This window comes from Trichechus manatus, unplaced genomic scaffold (assembly GCF_000243295.1).
Source record: "Trichechus manatus latirostris isolate Lorelei unplaced genomic scaffold, TriManLat1.0 scaffold00040, whole genome shotgun sequence".
NCBI lineage: Eukaryota > Metazoa > Chordata > Mammalia > Sirenia > Trichechidae > Trichechus > Trichechus manatus.
The window spans coordinates 5815933-5838583 of record NW_004443976.1 but is presented as its reverse complement, the minus strand read 5'-3'; the positions used below and the strand labels follow the sequence as shown (position 1 = coordinate 5838583).

The 22651-nt window shown below is 42.7% G+C and overlaps 1 protein-coding gene across 1 annotated transcript in view; it reads left to right on the top strand.

The window, feature by feature from the left end:
* The window catches only part of MYOCD (myocardin), a 109237-nt gene that overhangs the window by 24730 nt on the left and 61856 nt on the right, over positions 1–22651 (top strand). The window contains exon 2 of the mRNA XM_004375970.2: positions 20570–20635. Within this exon, the coding sequence (XP_004376027.1) occupies positions 20570–20635 (66 nt within the window). The remainder of the gene's footprint in view (positions 1–20569; positions 20636–22651) is intronic.

The window sequence follows — 22651 nt, the reverse complement described above, 5'->3', positions numbered from 1 at the left end:
GAATCCAACTCTGGTCTCCCACATGGAAGGCAAGAATTCAGAAGTACTGTTATTACTCCAGTTCATAGATGAAGAAATGGAAGCACCCTGCAGTTAAGGAACTTCCACAAGAGCTCACATTTAGTAACCCAAAGAGTTGGGTCTTAAACTCATGCATGTCACCTGGCCCTGGAGCCCATGCTATTAACCACTGCCCCGTACTGCATCTCACAGGTGCCTGGACTGTCCAGAGCTAGTTTGAGCCAACTGGCTTTCTTACCTATCCTCCCAGTGAGCAGGCAGATTGTTAATTCTGCCCCCTTATGGACACCATGGGAGTCCCTGGGTGGTGCAAGCGCTTGGCTGCTAACCAAAATTTGGAGGTTTGAGTCCACCCAGAGATTCCTTGGAAGAAAGTCCTGGCAATCTACTTCCCAAAAATCAGTCATTGAAAACCATATGGAGCACAGTCCTACTGTGACATACACAGGGTCACCATAAGTTGGAGTCATCCCAACAGCAACTGGTTTTTTTTTAGTGACATGGTCAGCCCCAAAGCATTTCCACTTGAGGTTCACGTTCCTCATCCCTCTAGTGTTTATGAGATATTTTAACATTGAAACCTTAAGCTCACAAACCTGGCAGCTTGATGTGTGAGAGAGAATTCCTTTTGAGGCATGAATTAGTCTTCTTCAAATGTTTTGACAAACCCAGAGTGTGGTGCTTAGGGAAAGAATGGCTTCACCATGTTTGTGTGAACAGACATCTTTCTAAAACAATATTAGACTGTGTGTGAGGTTTGATCATTGAAATCACTGCATGATAATTTTGGGTTTGAGCTCTTCTGGCCTTGAATTTTCTCCTGTTTTTTTACCCACCAGATGCCCAGCATTGGAAGCTGGCCTGAATGAATGTCTCTTAATTTCCTCAGAGGAAGCAAGGCTAGAACATCCTGTAGGATTAAGAAGGAACAGTGTTTGCCTGATCCCAGTCTCTTCTGTGTGTGAGGGCCGCTGAGGCCCCCAGCACCTTCCCATCCTCTCCTTGTCCCATGAGGCCCCAGAGGGATGCGTCAGTGACCTGATCATCCTTTCCACCTTGTCTTCCCTTGGTGCTCCCAGCAACAGATGGGTGGACAGTCAGACCTCTGTCAGTCTTGGTCACTGTGACCACTTGGACTTACCAGGGCAACATGTGGCCAAGGGGCAGTTATTATTGGTACCTGGAACCAGAAAGCAGGGAGCAGAGTGTGCCCAGGCTTCAGCACTAAACACAAAAATAATTCCTGGCTCCTAGCCTTGTTTGAGAACTGTAGCCAGGATTGGGGAAGGATCAGTACAGACAACCTGGCCAACTGGGCCGTGTTCTCCCAGCTTTCCATCAGCAGCTCAGTCTCCTCTCTTCCAGGTGATCTAATGCCTGTGTGCACCCAGGAGGAACATGTCAGACCCATGGTGATACAGGCTGCTGACTGTGGAAGAATAGCCTGTTCCCAGAGTAGATGATGCCAGGTAGAGGGCAGACTTGGTGGTAGACCACCCATCAAGCAAGAAGAGAAGCGTTAGATCTGTGTCTCACCTCCCACAGTGTCACCGTTCAGCTGTGGAGGCATATTTCTCCAGCAAGTGTGATGGCTTGAAGGCACCAGTGGATTTCAAGGCAACTAAGAGGGCTTTGCCGTCCTTCACTAAGTTCCCTTACTTCTGCCCACACTGCTGTAAACGGAAGCTTCAGGAAACTCTCCTCAGTCCCCTTGTTTGGGTGTGGTATCTTTTTTCTCTCAGGACTCTAATACAATAATTTAGTTGTTGGTGGTGCAAGAACTCAAACCCCAGCCTTCTGAACTCCCACTAAGTTCAAGGCCTTGACCATACCATGCTAGCCAATGTTTTTAAAGTAAAGCATCGTAAATGTTGCTTCCTTTGTCACGGCTTAGCCATTATCATCTAATGCCTCCTGAACTCCAGAACGGTATCTTTGCCAAGAGGTGGTCCCCAGGTCAGAGGAGAAGGAAAACAGTCATTTCTGACTCCATACAACCTCATGTTTAAACGTGGGACACCGCTACCCAACAGACTTGGCACAATCTCACCCAGATAAGCTCTGGGGGCAGGGTTTCGGCAAATTAGTGATGTCCTGCAGGGTGGTTGGGATTTCATAGTATCCCAAAGATTAGTATCGCAGTATTCCAGGGAATCCCAGGGGAGGGTCTCATGCAGGCCCACAAACAGGTCCTCTTTTCCAGTGATACGTCTGTTCCATCTCCTCTTGCCAGGCATCCTTTCACAGTGCCCACTCCAGGCATGGGTGGGCATCCACTGTGCACTATTTGTATAATATCCACCTGAGCTTGGCTCCCACCAGAATCTTCTAGATTGCAATACATTCAGAGACGTATTCCAGAGTGGGAAGGGATGGCTTTCTTTCCTTCGTGGTAGATACCTCATCAGAGTGGTTCCTGAGCAGAGCTACTGGGGTTTAAGTTTTTGTCGAATCTGAGAAATACCTCAAACTCTTGAGCTTTGAAGATTCAAACCTAGATAGCCTTAATGTTAATGTTACCTTCCAGCTCTGAGATACTACATAAGAGGTTGTACTATTAGTATTACATATACTATTATGTATTACATAAACCAGTCCACGATTCCTCCTCCCTGTTACAAAAACCAGTGAAGTGATACCTTCTCCCCCACTTACCCCTTCCCCCATTAAAGTACCCGTCAGTGGCTCTTCTGTTTCTGCAAGGCAGCCCTGACCTCACCAGGACAGAAATGTTGGGGCAGACCATGTTGCCTAGGCCCTGACACCTCCACTCGTGGGCCTGCTTGTTACCTTCCAGAAAATCATCTAATGGCCAACAGTTTTCCCAATGACCTGTGCCTGACAGTGTCCCTCAGGGCACTTATGTCGAGGTCAGGGTCATGCAAGAAGGCTGGTTCAGCTAAACCCAGGGTAGAATTCAACAAGAAGGAGAAGGTCAAGGTCTAAATTATGTACAAGTACTGCTTTCCAGAGGCCCTGTGTCCTTTCTGAGTGGAGAGTCTTCAGTGGGCTGATGCCCTGTTGTGTCCATCTGACACTGTACAGAGAGGGTGCATGCAAACAGTACCCAAGATGTTTGCTGTGATATGCTTTAGCCAGCTTCCTAAGTATGCAAATGTTGTCCTCTGGTGTATGTGTTACAGCCACTTACAGAAACTGTAGCTCCACACAGCTAGGAGTCTTAGACGGATAGGACAAGATTTAAAAAAAAAATAGATCTCAAAGCTTTAATTGGTTTTGCAGTGTCATGGATTGAATTGTGTCCTCCCAAAATATGTTGAAAAGAGTCCTGGTGGTGCAATGATTAAGCACCTGGCTGCTAACCAATAGGTCGACAGTTCAAACCCACCCAGTGGCACCGAGGGAGAAAGACCTGGTGATTTGCTCCCATAAAGATGCCAGTTGCCATCCAGAAGACTCTGACTCATGACGACCCCATGTGTGTCAGAGTAGAACTATGTTCCATAGGGTTTTCAATGCCTAATTTTTCAGAAGTAGATTGCCAGACCTTTCTTCCAAGGCACCTCTGGTTAGACTCAAACCTCCAACCTTTCGGTTAGCAGCCTAGCAGGTTAGCCACTTATATCAGCCAGGCAGTCCTCTTCTAATTGTATGTATTTGTTGTCTAACACTTTATTGAACTGACTCAAATGTGCATGCCTTCTCTTCCAGACTAGATTATTCATGCCTTAAATTACTTTGTACCATCTCAGGATCTAGAATGTCTCAGCAAATAGCAAAGATTTGTTAAATACTTTTTGAGAAGGAACTAAATGATGGCTGAATTGGTAGATAAATGAATGAATACATGACCACCAGGTTGCCCTCATGAGCCTAAAGATTTTTCTGTGGCATCCATAAAAGGGGATTGTGGTTCTAGTTCACATTTCCCTATCGAGGGTCACCTTGGGACCCTGCATTTTACACCTGACCTGATAGAACCCTTGGTGGGATACTACCTTACAATCTTGCAGCCCTTTCTTGCAATTAGAACATAATTTTAAGAACTATGACTGTTAGGTATTTAGCTTCCACCTAGTTAACTCCAACTCACAGTGGCCTTATGTACAACAGAACAAAACGCTTCCTGGTCGTGTAACATCCTCACAATCACTGGCATGTTCGAGTTCATCGTTGTGACTATTGTGCTAATCCATCTCGCCAAGGTTCTCTCACACCCTCATTAGCCCTCTACTTCACCAGACATGGTGTCCTCCTCTAGCGAACGATCCCTCCTGATGACGTGTCCAAAGCAAGCAAATTGGACAATGTTCTGTTGTGACCCATAAGGTTTTCACGGGTTGATTTTCGAGAATAGATCACCAGGTTTTTCTTCCTAGTCTGTCTTAGTCTGGAAGCTCTGCTGAAATCTGCCCACTATGGGTGACCCTGATGGTATTTGAAATACTGATGACATAGCTTCCAGTATCACAGCAACGCACAGGACACCGCAGTACGACAAACTGACAGATGGGTGGTGGAAAAGCTATTACAAGAGCTGTTGTGACCTCACGAGAAAAACTCTAGAGCTTAAGAGAATTCTCGAGCCGTAAATTTGGAATCTTAAAAAGAAAAGCCCTGGTCAAAAATGAAGCCAAGTGCTATGAAATGTTAGAACTCAGGGGAGCCTCAGCACCATCATTCCATCTCTCTCATTTTCCGGAGAAGGAAACTGAAGCTCAGAAGGGTGAAGTGTCTCGACCAAGGCCATATAACTATTTAGTAGGGGAAAAAGGCCTGCTCTCCTGAATTCTTGTATGACCTGCAAGGGCTGTCCCACTGTTTATTGGGACACACAGACCTTTGGGAGACCTAATCAGACTCATAACCGTGTTGCCTGTGTACAAAGCAGAAACTGAATGCAAATGTAGGTTAATGTCTTTAAAAAAAAAAAAAATCACTTTGGTTTTCTAAGGAATCCTGGAATTTGACATCTAACCATCCGACATTCATATTATATTAAAAAAAAAAAAAAGATTTACTTTTAGGCATAGGGCTTGGAGTATACGCAGGACATAGAAAAAATAGAAGGCAGTGATAGTAGAGTAACATTATCTGATGGAATGACTGCTCCCATAAGCTACTGAGAGGTGCTGGTTGCTAGGCAGGGTGAGGAAGATTCCATTCGTGGTCAAGAGTTCATTGGAAGAAGGTGCTGCAGACGTAGTTAAGCCCACAGCCATCTGTTGATGTAAAAGGGAAGTTGTCTTAGTCATCTAGTGCTGCTATAACAGAAATACCACAAGCAGATGGCTTTAATAAAGCAAAGTTTATTCTCTCACAGTTCAGTAGGCTACAAGTCCAAATTCAGGACATCACCTCCACGAGAAGGCTTTCTCTCTGTAGGCTCTGGAGGAAGGTCCTTGTCTTCAGTCTTCCCTTGGTCTGGGAGCTTCTCTGTGCAGGAACCTCAGGTCCAAAGGACGCGCTCTGCTCCCAGCACTGCTTTCTTGGTAGTATGCGGTCCCCATGTGTCTCTGCTTGCTTCTCTCTTTTATATCTCAAAAGAGATTGGCTTAAAATACTATCTAATCTTGTAGACCTCATCAGTATAACTGCTGCTACTCCATCTTATTACATCACAGTGATAGAGTTTGCCACACATAAGGAAATCACATCAGATTACAAAATGGTACACAATCGTACAATACTGGGAATCATGACCCAGCCAAGTAGACAGATATTTTTGGGGGACACAATTCAAGCCATGACAGATGTCTTTCTCTGGTGCTGTTGCTAAGAGAGCTGGGCATGGTTCTCCTGGAATTGGGTGCTTCCCAGTGCTTCCAGGACTTCTTCCTCTGCAGAGGGTCCAAGGGACCAATATGAGTTTCAAGGAGCAGGGTGATGTTGCTGCAAAGGCCCAGTAACCCCACTCCACCCCTCATTCCTGGATAAAATTATGTCTGTTCTTAAGGAATATCTCTTAGTAGGTTTGAGATTTTTAGAAAAAAATCACAAAAATAACATATCTAAGTTGGAAGGGAGTTAGGGGAGAGGTTCTGCTTTTATTACTTGCCTCTCTGTTTTGTTTTTGTTTTTTTGTATTGTTTTGTTTGCTCCCATGTAAAATTTCAGTTGAAAAATTTCTTCTATGGCTTAAAAAAAAAAGTTTGAAAGAATCTCATTCTAACCTAACCCACCCATTTGTGGGTAAAGAGGCTGGAGTCCAGATAGATGAATTATTATTTTGAAGTGTTGTTGAAAGAAGACACGTAGATTGACTTTTAGTAAAGTCTGGGGAGTTATTTTCACCCTCCCGTACAGCCAAGGCAGAGCCATTCCTAGAGGAACTAGAGTTCATGGGACATTAAAGCGAGGGAGGTGGCTCTGTGGATAATGATAGATATATGGCTGGCACCATGATTACATGTTTTATTTCCCGTATCGGTCTTCATTTTTTTATAGTTTTACTTCTCTCAGAAAAGAGGATGATTTATTATCTAGTCCAATGTAAATTATTTATGCCTTTGATAAAGCTTAAATACAAATTAATCCATAAGTAAGAAAAAATAAGTTGTCAGAGAATGCACTGGTTTTTCTTTGGAAAATATGACCATTCTAGAGGCTGTGGGTAGAGACATTGGTGTTCAGAGGGAGAATTCTCACCTTTCCTGTGGAAGAGCTGGGTTTGATTCCTAGCCAGTACACCTCATGCCCAGCCACCACTCATCTTTCAGTGGAGGCTTGCGTGTTGCTATGATGCTGAACAGATTTGAGGGGAGCTTCCAGACTAAAACTGACTAGGAAGAAAGGTCTAGTGATCTACTTACTGAAAATTAGCCAGTGAAAACCCTATAGACCACAACTGTCTGATCTCCAATCGATCATGGGGATGGTGCAGGACCAGACAATGTTTCATTCCATTGTGCATGGGGTCACTGTGAGTTGGGGACCAACTCCACGGCAGCTAACAACAGCAAAAACAGAGGCTGTGGAGGTTGTGGCCGAATAGTCTATACAGCAACTATAGGCCAGGTAAAACTAAGGGAAATTCACTTAACAAAAATGGAGGAGTTGGGTGGGGAAACAAAACAGTGTAGCAGAGGAAGGGTAGAACAGAATCTCAATCAAATATGAATAACATGATGGTGTTAAGAAAGCAGTGTATCTATGGCAATTTGGGAAAAGTAATGGGCAAGGATGATGCTTTTAGCAATGAAGATTTATTTGAATGGCCCCAAAGAAACGGAAGCTTGACACATAGATCCCAGTAACCTCATTGTGATTGTTTGGATAGTAAAATTAGATGGGCCCATAGAGTCTGCTAGATGGAAAACATCAAGAACTAACAATTAAAGTTGGAAAACACTCAGGTATCTAGTATTATTAGAAAGCCTCTGTCTTAGTTACCTAGTGCTGCTATAGCAGAAACACCACAAGTGGACGGCTTTAACAAAGAGAAATTTATTCTTTCACAGTCTAGTAGGCTAGAAGTCCAAATTCAGGACGTCAGCTCCAGGGGAAGGCTTTTTCTCTCTATTGGTTCTGGAGGAAAGTCCTTGTCATCAATCTTCCCCTGATCTAGGAGCTTCTCTGTGCATGGACCCTGGGTCCAAAGGACACGCTTTGCTCCTGGCGCTGCTTTCTTGGTGGTTTGAGGCCCCCCGTCTCTCTGCTACCTTCTCTCTTTTATATCTCAAAAGAGACTGGCTCAAGACATAATTCGATCTTGTAGATTGAGTCCTGCCTCATTAACATAACTGCTGCCTATCCCACCTCATTAACATCATAGAGGTAGGATTTACAACACATAGGCAAGTCACATCAGATGACAAAACAGTGGGCAACAACACAATACTGGGAATCATGTCCCAGCCAAATTAAAGCACATTTTAGGGGGACACAACTCAATCCCTAACAGCCTCTTACACCCACTGGAGGAAAAGGCAGCTGTTCTCCATCTTGAATGACAACCAGAGAGGCTTCCGTGTTTCACTTAGACCTCCCAGCTTTGCCAGAACCCCCATGACTGGAGTGTGGATGGATAATTGCTCTTCTATTACAGCACAGTAGACTGCTTAAGTGAGTCATTCTGGCCCTCGGCTTGCTGCCTCCAAGTTATAAAATAATTGAACAAATAGCCAAATTCATTCTGATAGCAAATCTGTAATGTAAAATGAGGTTTTGTTTCTTTTCTTTTTTTCCCTCATTTGTGTAAGAATATGAATCACCTCCATATCGGGTCCCGGGAGACAGCTCATCACGGGGGAGAAGTGTTGTCAAACACATCCAGAGCTGTGCCAGGACACTTGGTCTCTCTTTCGTTTCTCTCCTGGGGCAGGGCCCTGTGTGCTTCTGGTTTAACACATCTTTTATTTTCTGTTAAATGCACAAGAATTAATAGCCATCATCAGAATGGATGTTCTCTCTCTCTCTCTCTCTCTCTCTCTCTCACACACACACACACACACAAATATGCATGCTTATAATAAAAATTTAAGTATCTTTCCCACTTCCTCGTTCTCTTTTTTACTTTATCTTTCTACCTCATCCCCATTCTTGCTTTCTCTTCTCTTGTCTGCTCCTCTTTTTCCCTAATATGCTCAGTACATTCAGAACTGATTCATACTCAGTTTCATCTGACTAAACTTTACCTGTTGCATGCAAACATTCACATACATACATAGCACTACTGTCTCAATTGATATGTTGCCTTTGTTGCTTGATGTAGATATAACCTACCTTTTGGTCCCTTGAAGCCTTGTCATTGCTTGGAAGCCATTGTGAAGCCTTGGTTCAGGGAATCTAAATTAGTCTTGTATAACTTGGGGGTCCATGGTATCCCTAATTACCCTGCCACATCCTACAAAGTGTATATTTAAAGTCAGGTATAAACCCAACCTGCTGACAAATGAAACAAAATATTGAGATCAGACTATAAAGAAAAAGTAGTACAGATATAAGTATACATACACATAAGCATATATATATGACATATTATATGACAAACATGATATCTAAATTCCATGGGATATATAAATGAATTATATTGGAATAATTAGTTTTAAAAAATTAGAACTTTTTCCAACACTATATACTAAAATTAATTCCAGATCACTGAAAAGTTAAATGTGAAAACCAAAAGTATAGAAATATAAGAATATTTAAGTAACTATATAATCTGGAGATGGAGATTTTTCTAAGTATACAATAAAGGTAGAAATTATAACATGATTTTTAAAGGATTTCATATAAACCTCAAATGCCAAAATCATCATACACAAAATTAAAACACAAACTACAGACCAGAGGGAATTTAAAACATAACTGACTGTGTTTAATGTGCTTCAGATATAAATAGCTCTCCAAAATCTACAAGAAAATAAAAACATTCTAATGGAAAAATTGTCAAATAATTTTCTCAGGCAATTTTTAAACAGAAAGATACTATTGATCAATAAATATATAAAAATATCTTCAACTTGTTGAAACTGTAATGTGTACCAAAACAATAGTATCATTATTACTTATCAAATTAGCAAAGCTTTTTTTTTTTTGTCCTTTAATAGCATCATCCATTGTTAATAAGCGTATAGTGAACAAATGATGCATCTTTTCTGGAGGGGGAAAAGAACCTTAAATGTACAATAAAGGAAGACTAGTTAAATAAATGTTGGAACATAAAGAAATACAACGTAACCGTTAAAAAGGAGCGTCTGCACACACACACACATTAGTTTTAAAACATGGCCTCACTTCTGTACATAATGTATTTCCTTAGCTCTACAACTAGGAATATGAGATGACTGATCCAGAAGAATTACTACATATTAACAGTGGCCATCCTTTGCTGGGAGAATAAAAAGTGATTACTTCTTTTTGCTTGTTCATTATTTTTTTCTTTACTAAATATGTATTGCCCATGCAATATTTTATGTTTACCAATATCTAAGAAATTAAAGACTCTAAAGGAAATCTCTTGAAGTGTTTACTCTCTAGACAGATGCCCTGATATCCTTCCCTGGAAGTCCTGCCAGTCACAACCCAAATCTGCTAACCACGAAGTACCCAGCACCCAGTGCCCCTTCCCTTTGCCCATAAGGTGTCACAGGGATGCTCCAGCTGGTTGCACTTCTACACCACTGTGATGGTTGTTCTCACTAAGCCACTTTAAGAGTTTAGGACTCAAGAAACCCCTACTTCTCTTTCCCACTAATTTTTGTTTGCTTGTTTTAAGGAAAACTGCCTACAAATTTCTTCTTCATCTCAGTATGGATGATATCCCTATCAAGAAAAAAAAAAAGACAGAGAAAGGGGTTGCCATGAACTGGTTTTTCTAAAATTTTTAAAACACCAAAATCCATTACAAAAAAAAAAAGTGTGGTGTCTCACTACATAAAACATAAAAATGGAGCCACACTGGAGGAAGTGAATACAGGACCTAGAATCCCTACCTTCCCTCAGGTTTCTAACCAATGGATGCTACGGTCATGATCAAAAGTTTAATTGAAGACTTACTGGTCTGACAAAGACTGGAGAAACCCTGAGAGTATGGCCTCAGGACACCCATATAGCTCAATACTGAAGTCACTCCTGAGGTTCACCCTTCAGCAAAGATTAGACAGGCCCATAAAACAAAATGAGACTAAATGGGCACACCAGCCCAGGGGCAAGGACGAGAAGGCAGGAGGGGACAGGAAAGCTGGTAATGAGGAACCCAAGATCGAGAAGGGAGAGTGTTGACAGGCTGTGGGGCTGGCAACCAATGTCACAAAACACTATGTGTATTAATTGTTTAATGAGAAACTAATTTGCTCTGTAAACCTTCATCTAAAGTACAATTAAAAATAAAGTTTAATTGAGTTTGTAGAAAAAAGAAGGTACATTTTTTTTTCCCCATTGCAGACATTTCAATACCACATAATATGACTTGTTTTAAAGAGCTCAAAGTCCCTGGGTGGTGTAAATGGTTAATTGGCTCAGCTGCTAATTGAAAGGTTGATGGTTCAAGTCCACCCAGAGGCACCTCAGAAGAAAGACCTGGCAATCTGCTTCTGAAAAATCAGCCATAGAAAATCTTATGGAACACAAGTCTATTCAGACACATATGGGTTGCTATGAGTCAGAATCAACTGGACAAGCAGTTTTTGGTTAAAAGGGCTTAGAAATATAAACCAACTGTATCTGAAAAAAAACACTTCTGTGTAACACCTGAAAGATGAATTTAAAGTTGTCAGAACTGTAGATAACGAAATATGAAGTCCACTTAATGATCATTCCTCAGACTTTTTTTTTCTTTTTAGCTTGCAGGAAGCAAAGTTTGTTTATCAAACCTACCTCTTCTTCAGAATTTCCTTAAACCAAAAAAAAAAAAAAAACCTCATTGCTGTCGAGTTGATTCCAACTCATAGCAACCCTGGTGGCGTAGCGGTTAAGAGTTCAGCTGCTAACCCAAAGGTTGGCAGTTTGAATCCACCAGGCACTCCTTGGAAACCGTATGGGGCAGTTCTACTCTGTCCTATAGGGTCCCTATGAGCTATGAGAATCTCCTATAGTACTTGTTAAAACATATTCCCAGTTTACCCCAAACCTACTGGATGATAGTCTCTAGAACGGGGATGTGTGTATGTGCGTGTGTGTGTGTGTGTGCGTGTATGTGTGTGTGTGTGTGTGTGTGTGTGTGTGTGTGTGTCTAATCAGGGCCCCTGGTGATTCTTATTATCAGGTAAATTAAGGAAATCCTGATCCAATCTAATCTCATTCTGTTTATATTGAAACTCAGATCCAAAGAGGTCCTAGGACCTGGGTCAAGTAACAGCTTCTTAGTAGCAGAATGGGATCTACAATTACATGAGCTGTATTCCAGACGAGCAGTCCCTTTCTAGAGCACCAAGCTTATCCAGACCTATGTTCTTAAATTAAACTCCCGACAACCTCCTGTTACTTCTCTCAGACAGGTAACAGAACTCCTCTTCAAACCCATTGTTTCACAATCAGCAACCATCTCTTTGTTGATGGCGAATGGAAAGTTTTCCATTTCCCCCGTTCCCTAGCAATGTGACATTTTCAAACAGTAGCACAAAACTCTTTAAATAGAAAAGATCCATTTCTACCCTATCATGACTCAGTAACGGCAGCAGGATTCTTCTCAAACTTTCCTAAAAATGTCATCTTTGGGCTGGACTCAAGGGGAACATTTCAGCCAAGGAGACACAGTTTCCACTCTGTCAGGAATGAGTGAGCATGAGGTTGGAACATAAAGTGTTTTGCAATCCTCAGAAAAGCAACACTGCTTGCCAAAACCATGGCAACAGCTCTGTGTGATGTCATCAGAGCCTGGGATCATTCTGGATCCTAGTCCTCATCAGAGCCCAGCTGCGCCTATCACCTGTGTCCGTCAGGACTGTAACCTGGCTGCCTATCGGCTCCAGAAAAGGATGGCATGCTGGACAGCTGTTACTATGGAGACGCTGTGAACAGTGATTCTGAGCTGAGTGCCCCTTCTGTTGAGTTACCTGGGAAGCAGGAGGCTTGAAACATGCCTTACATCGTGTTGTAGAGCTCCTGAGTCTTCGTTTGCACAGACCTCTCCGAAGTGGAGGAAAGACATTGACGAATCAGGTATAGCATGGCAAAAGCTACTGTTTTCCCATCCTAGTGGTTCCGTGTGGAACTTGTACCCCTGAGGCAGAACGTTAGAGTGCCCAGGCACAGGCCTGAAATTTGCTTCTCTCACTTTTTTACTATATGCGTGTGGATAAGCCACCTGAAGCCTCTGGGCCTGAAGAGCTGTAACATGGGGATCATAACACATTATTGAGAGGTTTCAGTGGGATGATTTATATAAAAACCCTATCCAAGAGACTAAAACCAAAAACCTGTCGCTGTCGAGTCAATTCCGACTCATAGCAACCCTATAGGACAGAGTAGAACTGCCCCATGGAGTTTCCAAGGAGCGCCCGGTGAACTCAAACTGCTGACATTTTGGTTAGCAGACGTAGCTCTTAACCACTGCGCCACTAGGTTTTCCATCCAAGAGACTAGCACTTTCCAATTCTCAGTACCAATTAGTCTCCTTCACCTTCCCTATCAGGAATTATCAGTACTTAAGGGTTTTTGTCAAAGGGATAGAGAAGAGTAATGAAGGGAATGAGAAGCCAGAAGAACTGATCTGAGATGGTGGTGATTACCTCAGCTTCCCAGTGCTACTGTCACAGAAATACCACATATGGGTGGCTCTGAAGAACAGAAACTCATGGTCTCACAATTCTGGAGGCTAAAAGTCCAATCGGGGTCTCTGCCATGTTGATCCCTCCCGTGAGCCTTCCCCTGGTTTCTGGTATCTGCCAACGGTTCTCTGCACTTCTCGGCTAGTAGACGGTCCTCACACAGCGCCTGTCTTCCCCGTGTGCTTACCTCTGCATCTAACTGCTCTTTTTATATCTCTGACGTGATCAGGTTTAGGACACACCCTGCACTGATATGCCCTCATTAACATAACCAGGAAAACCCTATTTCCAAACAGGATTACACCTACAGGTACAGGGGTGAGGATTCCAACACATGTTTTGAGGTACACAATTCAATCCATAACAATAACAACCCAGCTTCTTCGTCCACCCTCTTTTAAGTTTCCTGCCTCTCCTGCCTCTCCCTATGTGATGTTACCCCTGTGCCCCAGTCCCCTCTTCCTACAAATGGCACAACCTCCCACCAGGGACTGTCAGCCCTGGGCATCGGCAATATAAGCAGATGCTTGTGTGTGTGTGTGTTGTAAAAATATATACAACAAAAGATTTGCCATTTCAATCTTTCTTTACATGTACAATTCAGTGACATTAATTACATCCATTACCACTATCCTTTCCAAATTTTTCATCACCTTAGCAGAAACAGACAATTTTTGTAAAAGCTGCAAATTAGTGTTCCTTCTTCAACCTAAATCTCCCTTTTCTTAGATTTCTATAACCAGAACCAAACAGGGGGGCTTTCTCTGGAAGCAACCAATATTAATACAGAACTAAAGGTATTTGATAAGCTTGTATAGTTTAGAAAGTGGTTGACTCATTAACTTTATCCCAATAATTTTGTGAAATAGGTAAGTAGATTTTGTTATTATTTTGATTATTAATATTATTGCTCTATACAGATGAAAATGCTGGAAATTGTAGAAATAAATGACTTGCCCAAGGTCACACAACTTGGTGCAGTGAAAGCTTAAATCTGTGTTTGCCATACCTTGCTCCATTATCAGCTGCCTCCCTTTAGCATCAAGAAAGTCTGTCCACCAGGGCTGGGCCTGTGGGTGGCTGTCTATGTGATAAGAGAAATGTCACAATGTTTGTCAGTTCTGACATTTCCCTCCTCTTCAAACTGCAACTCTCAAAAGACCTGCACAACTGTGCCTGGGCTTTCCTCTACTGGGTGGCTTGGCTTTGTCTGCTGGGAAGAGGCAAGCAACATGTTTCTGACCGCAAGCCCAGGTGGTGTGCAGAGGTATTCCAGCCCCCAGCCACCTCCTAGAATCTAGTCCTGGTCTCCCACTATACTTGACCAAGATGCTTCTATGCCTTCTTTGCTGTTATCAGCTGGAGTGGAATTAGCCCCCAGCTCCTGGCTCCCCCATATACTATGGAATGAGATGCTACCCAGTCCTGTGCCATCCCTATGATGGAGTTGTGGATCAAACAGTTGTGATCCATAGGGTTTTCGTCGGCAAATTTTCAGAAATAGATCACCAGGCCTTTCCTCCTAGACTGTGTTAGTTTGGAGGCTCATCTGAAACCTGTTTAGCATGATCATTAAACAGGCGCTGCTTCTCTGACAGAATAGGTTTTACACTGATGATTATAGAATATTGAATAAACATATTCTCCCTTCTTTTCGTGTGGTAGACTCTTAGAGGGTTGGTGGAAATTCCTACCTTTGTCCTAAAGCTCATTTTGTAGAGAGAAAGGAAAAAGAAAAGAACAGACTAGAGTAGTCAAGAGATGTTTCTAAAAGAAGGATAACATGAGATTCTCCTTAGCAGGCATGAAAATATATTATAAACCTAGAATAATTTGAATAGTATGGTCTTGATACAAGAATAGCCGGACAGATGAGGGAATCAGAATCAAGAGCCCAGGACATCAGAGTGAAGAAGCAACTTGAGGACAGATATGACTCCCAATTCTGATGACAATGGTTAAAACAATACAAAAATAGAGGAGGGGAAACTGTTTGGTTCTGGAAGCTAAGAAAGACTGACACCCAAATGCCAAAACGGTCAGAGGGATTTCTGCTGTCCATAAGGCGTATTGGGTTGGTACGGACAAGACACTAAGAACACACTTCCCTTCACCTCCCAAAGATAACAACATGGCTTCAGAGAAAGTGAGGAGAAGACCCCGTTGAGTGCCTGTAATTTGTAGGTGATTAGAACTGGGAGTGGGGACAGCCGTGGGCCAAAAAGTAATCCTCTGCTTGGAGTATTTTTAGCTACAGTAGATGAGAGGAGGTTTGCCAAGAGCCTGGGGACACAGATGGTCACGCCAAACTGAAAGTGGTGAGGGAGGTGCTACCCAACGAAGCACAAAGAGCAGCCATCCAGGAAGGAGGGCAGGCAACAGCTGGGGCAGCCGTGGCCAGGGAAAAGGAAGCTTCACCACGCACAAGGCTAGAGGTGGCAAGATTTCCGCCATGGAGTGGCCAGAAGCAGCCACAGCAAAGGGGTGCAGACACTCAAGCTCTGACCTCTGGCAATGGAGCATTTCCAAACCTGGAGAAGAAGCCACCTGGGACAAATTCCACTGCCAAGATCATCCTGGGCCAGCTCCGGCCACTCCCTTTAGGCTTGGATCCCTGAACTGGCAGCCAGCCCCATAGCTTCAGATGAGAGAATTCCGCAGCCTCAAAGTGGTAAGAGCATCAAGGCCAAGGGAAATGGACAGCCCAGGCACACTTCCCTGTAAGAAGAATCCAGAACAACTTTCCAGGAGAGCAAACTTCAATATGTACCAAAAGCCTTCAAATCTGGCATTTCCACTTCTAGGAATGTATCCTAAAGTAATAATCAATGATGTGGCCAAAAATTAACTATGAAGAGTATCCACTGATGTTTTTAATGGGAAAATGGGAAAAATGTCAAATAGTGGGCATTTGGTTCACTGTTGTTGTTAGGTGCTGTCGAGTCTGTTCTGACTCACAAAGACCCTATCTACAACCGAATGAAACACTGCCTGGTCCTGAGCTGTCCTCAACGATCGTTGCTAAGTTTGAGCACACTGTTACAACCACTGTGTCAATCTATCTTGGGTCTTCCTCTTTTTTGCTGACCCTCTACCTTACCAAGAATGGTGCCCTTCTCCAGGGACTGGTCCCTGCTGATAACACATCCAAAGTATGTGAAACAAAGTCTTGCCGTCCTCCTTCCAAGGAGCACTCTGGCTGTACTTCTTCCATGACAGACTTGTTTATTCTTCTGGCAGTCCATGGTATATTCAATATTCTTCGACAACACCATAGTTCAAATGCATGAATTTTACTTTGGTCTTCCTTGTTCATTGCCCAGCTTTCCCATGCATATGAGGTGATTGAAACTATGATGGCTTGGACGAGGTATACCTTAGTCCTCAAAGTGAAATCTTTGCTTTTCAACACTGTAAAGAGGTCTTTTACAGCAGATATGCCCAATGAAATATATCATTTGGTTTCCTGACTGCTACTTCCATGGGTGTTGATTGTGGATCCAAGTAACATCACCAAAAAATGAAATACTATTCAGCTACTAAAATAACATCTGTTGAAGGACATTAAATGACATGGGAATATATTTGTGACATATGGCTAATAAAAACAGCTTATTTAGGGAAAAGGAGCCCTGGTGGCATAGTGGTTAAGAGCTCGGCTGCCAGCCAAAAGGTTGGCAGTTGGAACCCATCAGCCAATCCTTGGAAACCCTATGGGGCAGTTCTACTCTGTCCTATAGGTTGCTATAAGTCAGACTCTACTCGACGGCAACTTTTTTTTTTTAAGCTATTAAGGAATACTTACAATATGATCCCATATAAACACATAGGAAAAAGGAACTTAAGTACATGAATGAAATATTAAAAATAATTATCAAGGATAACAATTCTTCTCCTGGAAGCTTTTCTATATTTTGCATATTTATATATTTTTCTGCATTGAGTGCATATTGTTTTTGCTTCCCATTCATTCATCCCTTTAGGCTACATCCTAAGCAAATAAACAGTGTGAGCACAGTTGTAAGTTCAGCTCAAACTTGTAGCTTCCTAATTCATTTTTAGCTATATTCAGCCATCTCTCTGAGTTTGTTTTAATTAACAAAAATTTAATTTTGGTATTTAGTTTCTTCTTATTATTATTATTGTTTATTGATGAAAATTCTCTTGCCTGTCTGAGAAACGCTTGTTCTGCTTGTTCATGCTGTTACCTTGAGTATACATCCTTTCGTTAGGTAACGTTGGTGTCTCTCTCATGGTGTGAACTTTCCTCACAGGTCAGGCGATTCCCACGTGTGCCCTCCAGTTGAGCCCTTGTGGATGCTTGTTACACTGTCTGATGCACTGGTGAGCACAGTCTGCAAGGAAAACACCTGTTGGTGACATTTGTGTTTTGATCATATTTCAGGGACTGTGATGGAGGGACGGGAGAGTCAGTAGTTAGTTTTAGGCAATGAGGAGTTCTTGACATTCTTGAGTATGGCCCACAACCTGGAGTCCACCCTTGTGTCTCTCCAATGGAAGACAGATGGTCTTGCCCACATAGCCACTGCCTGGCCCAAGCTGGGGAGGGCTGTGGGACATGGTAGAGGTTGACCTCTTGCTTTGGTACCCCAACTAATAACCCTGTTAGACTGAGCTTTGAACCCCTCCTGCTCCTGCAAATGGAAGACTCTAGGAGCCCTGGTGATGCAGTGGTTAAGGACTCAGCTGCTAACTGAAAGGTTGGAGGTTTGAATCCCACTAGCAGCTCAGAGGGAGAAAGATGTGGCAGTCTGCTTCCGTAAAGATTTCAGCCTTGGAAACCCAATGGGGCAGTCCTACTCTGTCCTATAGGGTCACTATGAGTTGAAATCAACTTGACAACAGGTTTGGTTTTGGATTTTTAGGATTTTAGGAGCAGCTTTCAATTACTCACTTGCATATCTCTTGGGGTGTAGTTTTCCAATCCAATCCCATATTCTTTCCATGTCTCATAGATTTTTTTTAATAGTTTCTGGCCCGGTGATGAATCTCCTTCTTTTTCAGTGTAAGTGTGAGTTTTTTAAACTATCATTTCTGTTATTTAAAGGAATCTGTGGTCTGTGCTCAACCTATCATCTTGAAACAGAGAACACTTGCTACGTTTGGAATTTAAAAAAGAGAAAAAGATAGGGCGTACTATGCTGTTTTTGTTAGCTGCTGTCCAGTCGTCCCTGACTCATGGCAGTCCTATGCACAACATTGTGAACCATAGAGTTTTCATTGGCTGATTTTTGAAAGTAGATCTCCAGGCCTTTCTTCCTAGTCTGTCTTAGTCTGGAAGCTCTGCTGAAGCCTATATAGCATCATAGCAATATGCAAGCCTCCACTCACAGACAGGTGGTAACTGTGTATGTGGTGCATCCGCAGGGAATCAAACCGGGGTCTTCTGCACAGAAGGAAAGAATTCTACACTGAACCCCTACTGTCCTCCAGGGAATAGTGTATAAGTAGTAGTATAAACTGGAACTTAGCACCTAGAAACAGGTAGTGGCTTATACTAGAACTTTAGTAAATAACGAAGGTGCCACTGCAATTCTTTAATAAATTTTAATAACTAACAGTTATATGGTTGGCCCACTATTGAGAATAAATTAAAATTATATCCTAGCATCAAACTATACAGTATTTCACATGGGGGGTTATCAAGATCAAAAGCAAAGGATGTGAACATATATGGGTAGGTGTTAGGCTCAGGTGTAGACAGATCAAACTGGAGAAGAGAGCTTGTGTGGGGACTAGTGCTTGTGTAGAACAAGACCACAGATGCCAGAATAAGGAGCCACTGTGCCACAGAAGAAAGGCCTGGTGAACTGCTTCCATAAAGACTACAGCCAGGAAAACCCTATGGAGTGATTCTACTCTGTGACACCTGGGGTTGCCGTGAGTGAGAATTGACTCAATGGCTCTAGGTTTGTTTTTTTGGTAGGACACTGTATGAAGTTGTCTTATAAGAAGTGGTTATAGGGAAATCATTCTGGTAATGAAGGAAGGAGGCTGCTAGTAAAGGTTTGAGATGATCTAGTCTGGCTCTGAATCAATAGTTCTTAAGCTTTGTGCTCACCAATACATCAGACAGCATAACGCATCCACAACGGCACAACGTGGGGGGTGGGGGGTTGCGAAATTGGGAATCGCCTAACCTGGGACAGTGGCATATCCATGGGGAGAAGCTGAATGTCCAAAGATAGAATGTGTTTGGGGGTGAGGGCAAAGGGAAGGAGAAAACTGCAAATTCTGTACACATAATTTTACATACACACACAATACATCTGTGCTACGAATAGTAACATACATTTTTGTAATACAGAGTATTGTTTGGACGTTTTACAACGTTGTAATTTTTCTAAGCAAACTATAAATCCAATGGCCCTTTCTTTGAATTCCAGTTTCTTTCAAAATACTACCATTTATGGACGACCTATTATGTGCCATGCACTCTGGAAAGAAATTTGCACATATTGTTTTATCAAACTTTATAACAACACTGCAGGGTAGGCATTGTTCACATTTACAGACAAAGAAACTGAGGGTCAGAGAGGTTAAGCAACTTACCCAGAGTTAGATACCTATTGAGAGGAAGAGATGGGAATTTGAACCCAGGTCGGACTCCAAAGCCTACGCTCTTTTCAGTCTTTCTCTCCTTTTGAGTCCCTGGGTGGCACAAATGGTTAAATGTGTGACTGACCAAAAGGCACCCACCCAGAGGAGCCTCAGAAGACACCTGGTGATCTGCTTCTGAAAGGTCACAGCCATGAAAACCCTAGAGAGCAGTTCTACTCTGACATACATAGGGTTGCCATGAGTCAGAATTGACTGGAGGACAACTGGTTCTAGTTACCACCCAAGCAGAGTGTGATGATATTCATCTCCCCAATGGTGTAGTGGGGAGAGTGGGAGCATTGGGCTGTGAAAGTAACATCCACTTCAAAGAGGAAACGGCATTGTAACCCCAGCTTGTTCCAATGTGCTGTACAGTCCTGCAGCCCCTCACTTCTCGGAGCCTTCTTCCACCATGTCTAAAACAGAAGTAAAAACATACTGTGCATAACTGAAGCCCTGGTGGCACAGTGCTTAAGAGCTCAGCTGCTAACCAAAAGGTCAGCAGTTCAAATCTACCAGCCACTCCTTGGAAACCCTATGGGGCAGTTCTACTCTGTCCTACAGGGTCATTATGAGTCAGAATCTACTCAACAGCAACTGGTTTGATTGGTTTTTGGTGCAATAACTTTCAGAATTGTTCTAGGAAAAAAATGAGAAGAAATATGAAAGCATAATAAAAGTATAAGTGATTGTAAACATAGCAAATATAAAGCCTAAGTACGCCCGACTCACAAACTAACACTTCCTTTTCTAAGTTTTACAGTTGCGACTTCAACAGAGAAGGGCCCAGGAGCAACTGACTAACCAAGGCATAATACCACGTGAGTACTTGTGCTCTTCTGTACTGGTATATTTCAGTAGGGTCGTGTGTTTGGGAGCTGGTATGCACCTCAGGGAGTGCCTGGGTGGTGCAAGTGGTTAAGCGCTCAGCTGCTAACCGAAAGGTTGGAGGCATCTCAGAAGAAAGTCGTGGTGACCTACTTCTGAAAAATCAGCTGAAAACCCTGTGGAGCACAGTTCTACTCTGACACACATGGGGTCTCCATGAGTTAGAATTGACGCAACGGCATCTGATTTGGTTTTTTAAGCACCTCAGAGTCACTTAGTCTAAGTCAATGTTTCAGTCTCCCAAGATCCTCATGGAATCTTTGTCAGCAGAAACTTTAGCCCTTTGGTGCTCCACCCCAACCATTACTCACCTGTAATTAAGGCTTCCCTTAGGGCTGTAGGTTCCGTTAAAGAGATGCCTAGCATTTCCATGTGGCAGGTTGGTTTTTAAGGTAAACACAAAAACTCTTATCCTACTTTTAAAATTGGATAAAATCACCATGCTTTTCTGAAGCACCATCACATAAACTTTCTCATCTCCTTAGTTTCAGTTCTGTTTGGAATATTTTAGTCCACTGTTAATTAAATATTGCCGAACGCTTCCTTTCCGGAAGACCGAGTATCAATACCATTCTAGTAAAATTGGAGTAATCGGGGTCAAGGAAGAAAGATCATTACATCTCTTGGAAGATATATTTGAGATTCCTACAAGTTCAGTATAACGATAACTCTTGGTTATCTACCGAAGAAATAGGAGAGGTGTGCTCTGGATAAATGAAGTCACAGTTCACACCTCTTTAGGTCATATTTTCTAACTTCTGCTGCAACAAAATTTAAAAATCAAGATCCACATGGCACTTGCAGAAATCCAGTCCCCTGTATAATACAATCATGACTATCACTTCAGAGTTTAGTAGGCAACAAGTGGAAAGTTGCCCTTAACGATCTGTCTTGTGGTTAGTGATACTGGAGCTCTATGCTCCGTGGTCGAAAAATTTTAAGTATAGTCTGCTCTTCAGAGCCAGAGCAGAACTAAAAAATTTTCAGGCCTTTTCTTCTGTAATTCAAAAGTAACTCTTTGTTAATGGCTAAACCCTACAAAAGTAAACAGTAGGTGGTGACCTTATTGTGGAGCAATGCTTTTAGAGGTTTGCTAAGCACAAAAGAAACGGCTCACCCTGCAACTTCAAGGCTGCTTGAGCAACATTTACAACTATGAGGAGAAACACAAGGAGCACGTTTGTTTGGGGACTTTTTCTCTTACTCAGCCCTCCTCTGGAGGCGCTAAAGATGGGAGCAACCAAAGATCTGGAGACTTCTGGTCTGCTAAATACTATTTCAGTCCCTAGTGACACAACTGGTTAAGTGCTCCACCTCTAGCTGAAAGGTTGGCGGTTTGAACCCACCCAGAGGTTCCTCAGAAGATAGAGCTGGCAATCTGCTTCAGAAAGGTCACAGCCTTGAGAACCCTCTGACACACATGGGGTCGCCATGAGTCAGAATCAACTCAACACCAACTAACAACAACAACTACTATTCCTCTCCAAGTTTACCATACCAGTAAAGTGTAGAACTTACCTTGTTAAACCATTATCTAGAAGGATCAGTCACAAAAAGTGTTTTGTAGGCAAGTGTAGATCCATGAGAATCCTCTCAGCACGGTCATAAGTATATGGTAGGCACATCGATTGGAGAAGCATTAAAACAATCTATTACCCCATTGGTGCCCCTTTCCTCTTAACTGGAAAGGCAAAGGGAGTAGATGTGGAGGCAGGGTGGTCGAGTGGTAGAATTCTTGCCTTCCATGCCGGTCATGAGCAGCCACCACCGGTTGTGCGTGGGGCTCCAGGAGTGGGTGCCGATCCCCCCCACCTCCAACCCGGCCGCGAACAACACAGGGAGCAGATAAACTCAGGATCTTTTAGTCAGGCCAAGTTGTGTGTAACTTAAAGTTCAACTCATGTGCTTAAACACTCTAAGCCTGCGCCTTAATAGCATTTGGGTGAGAA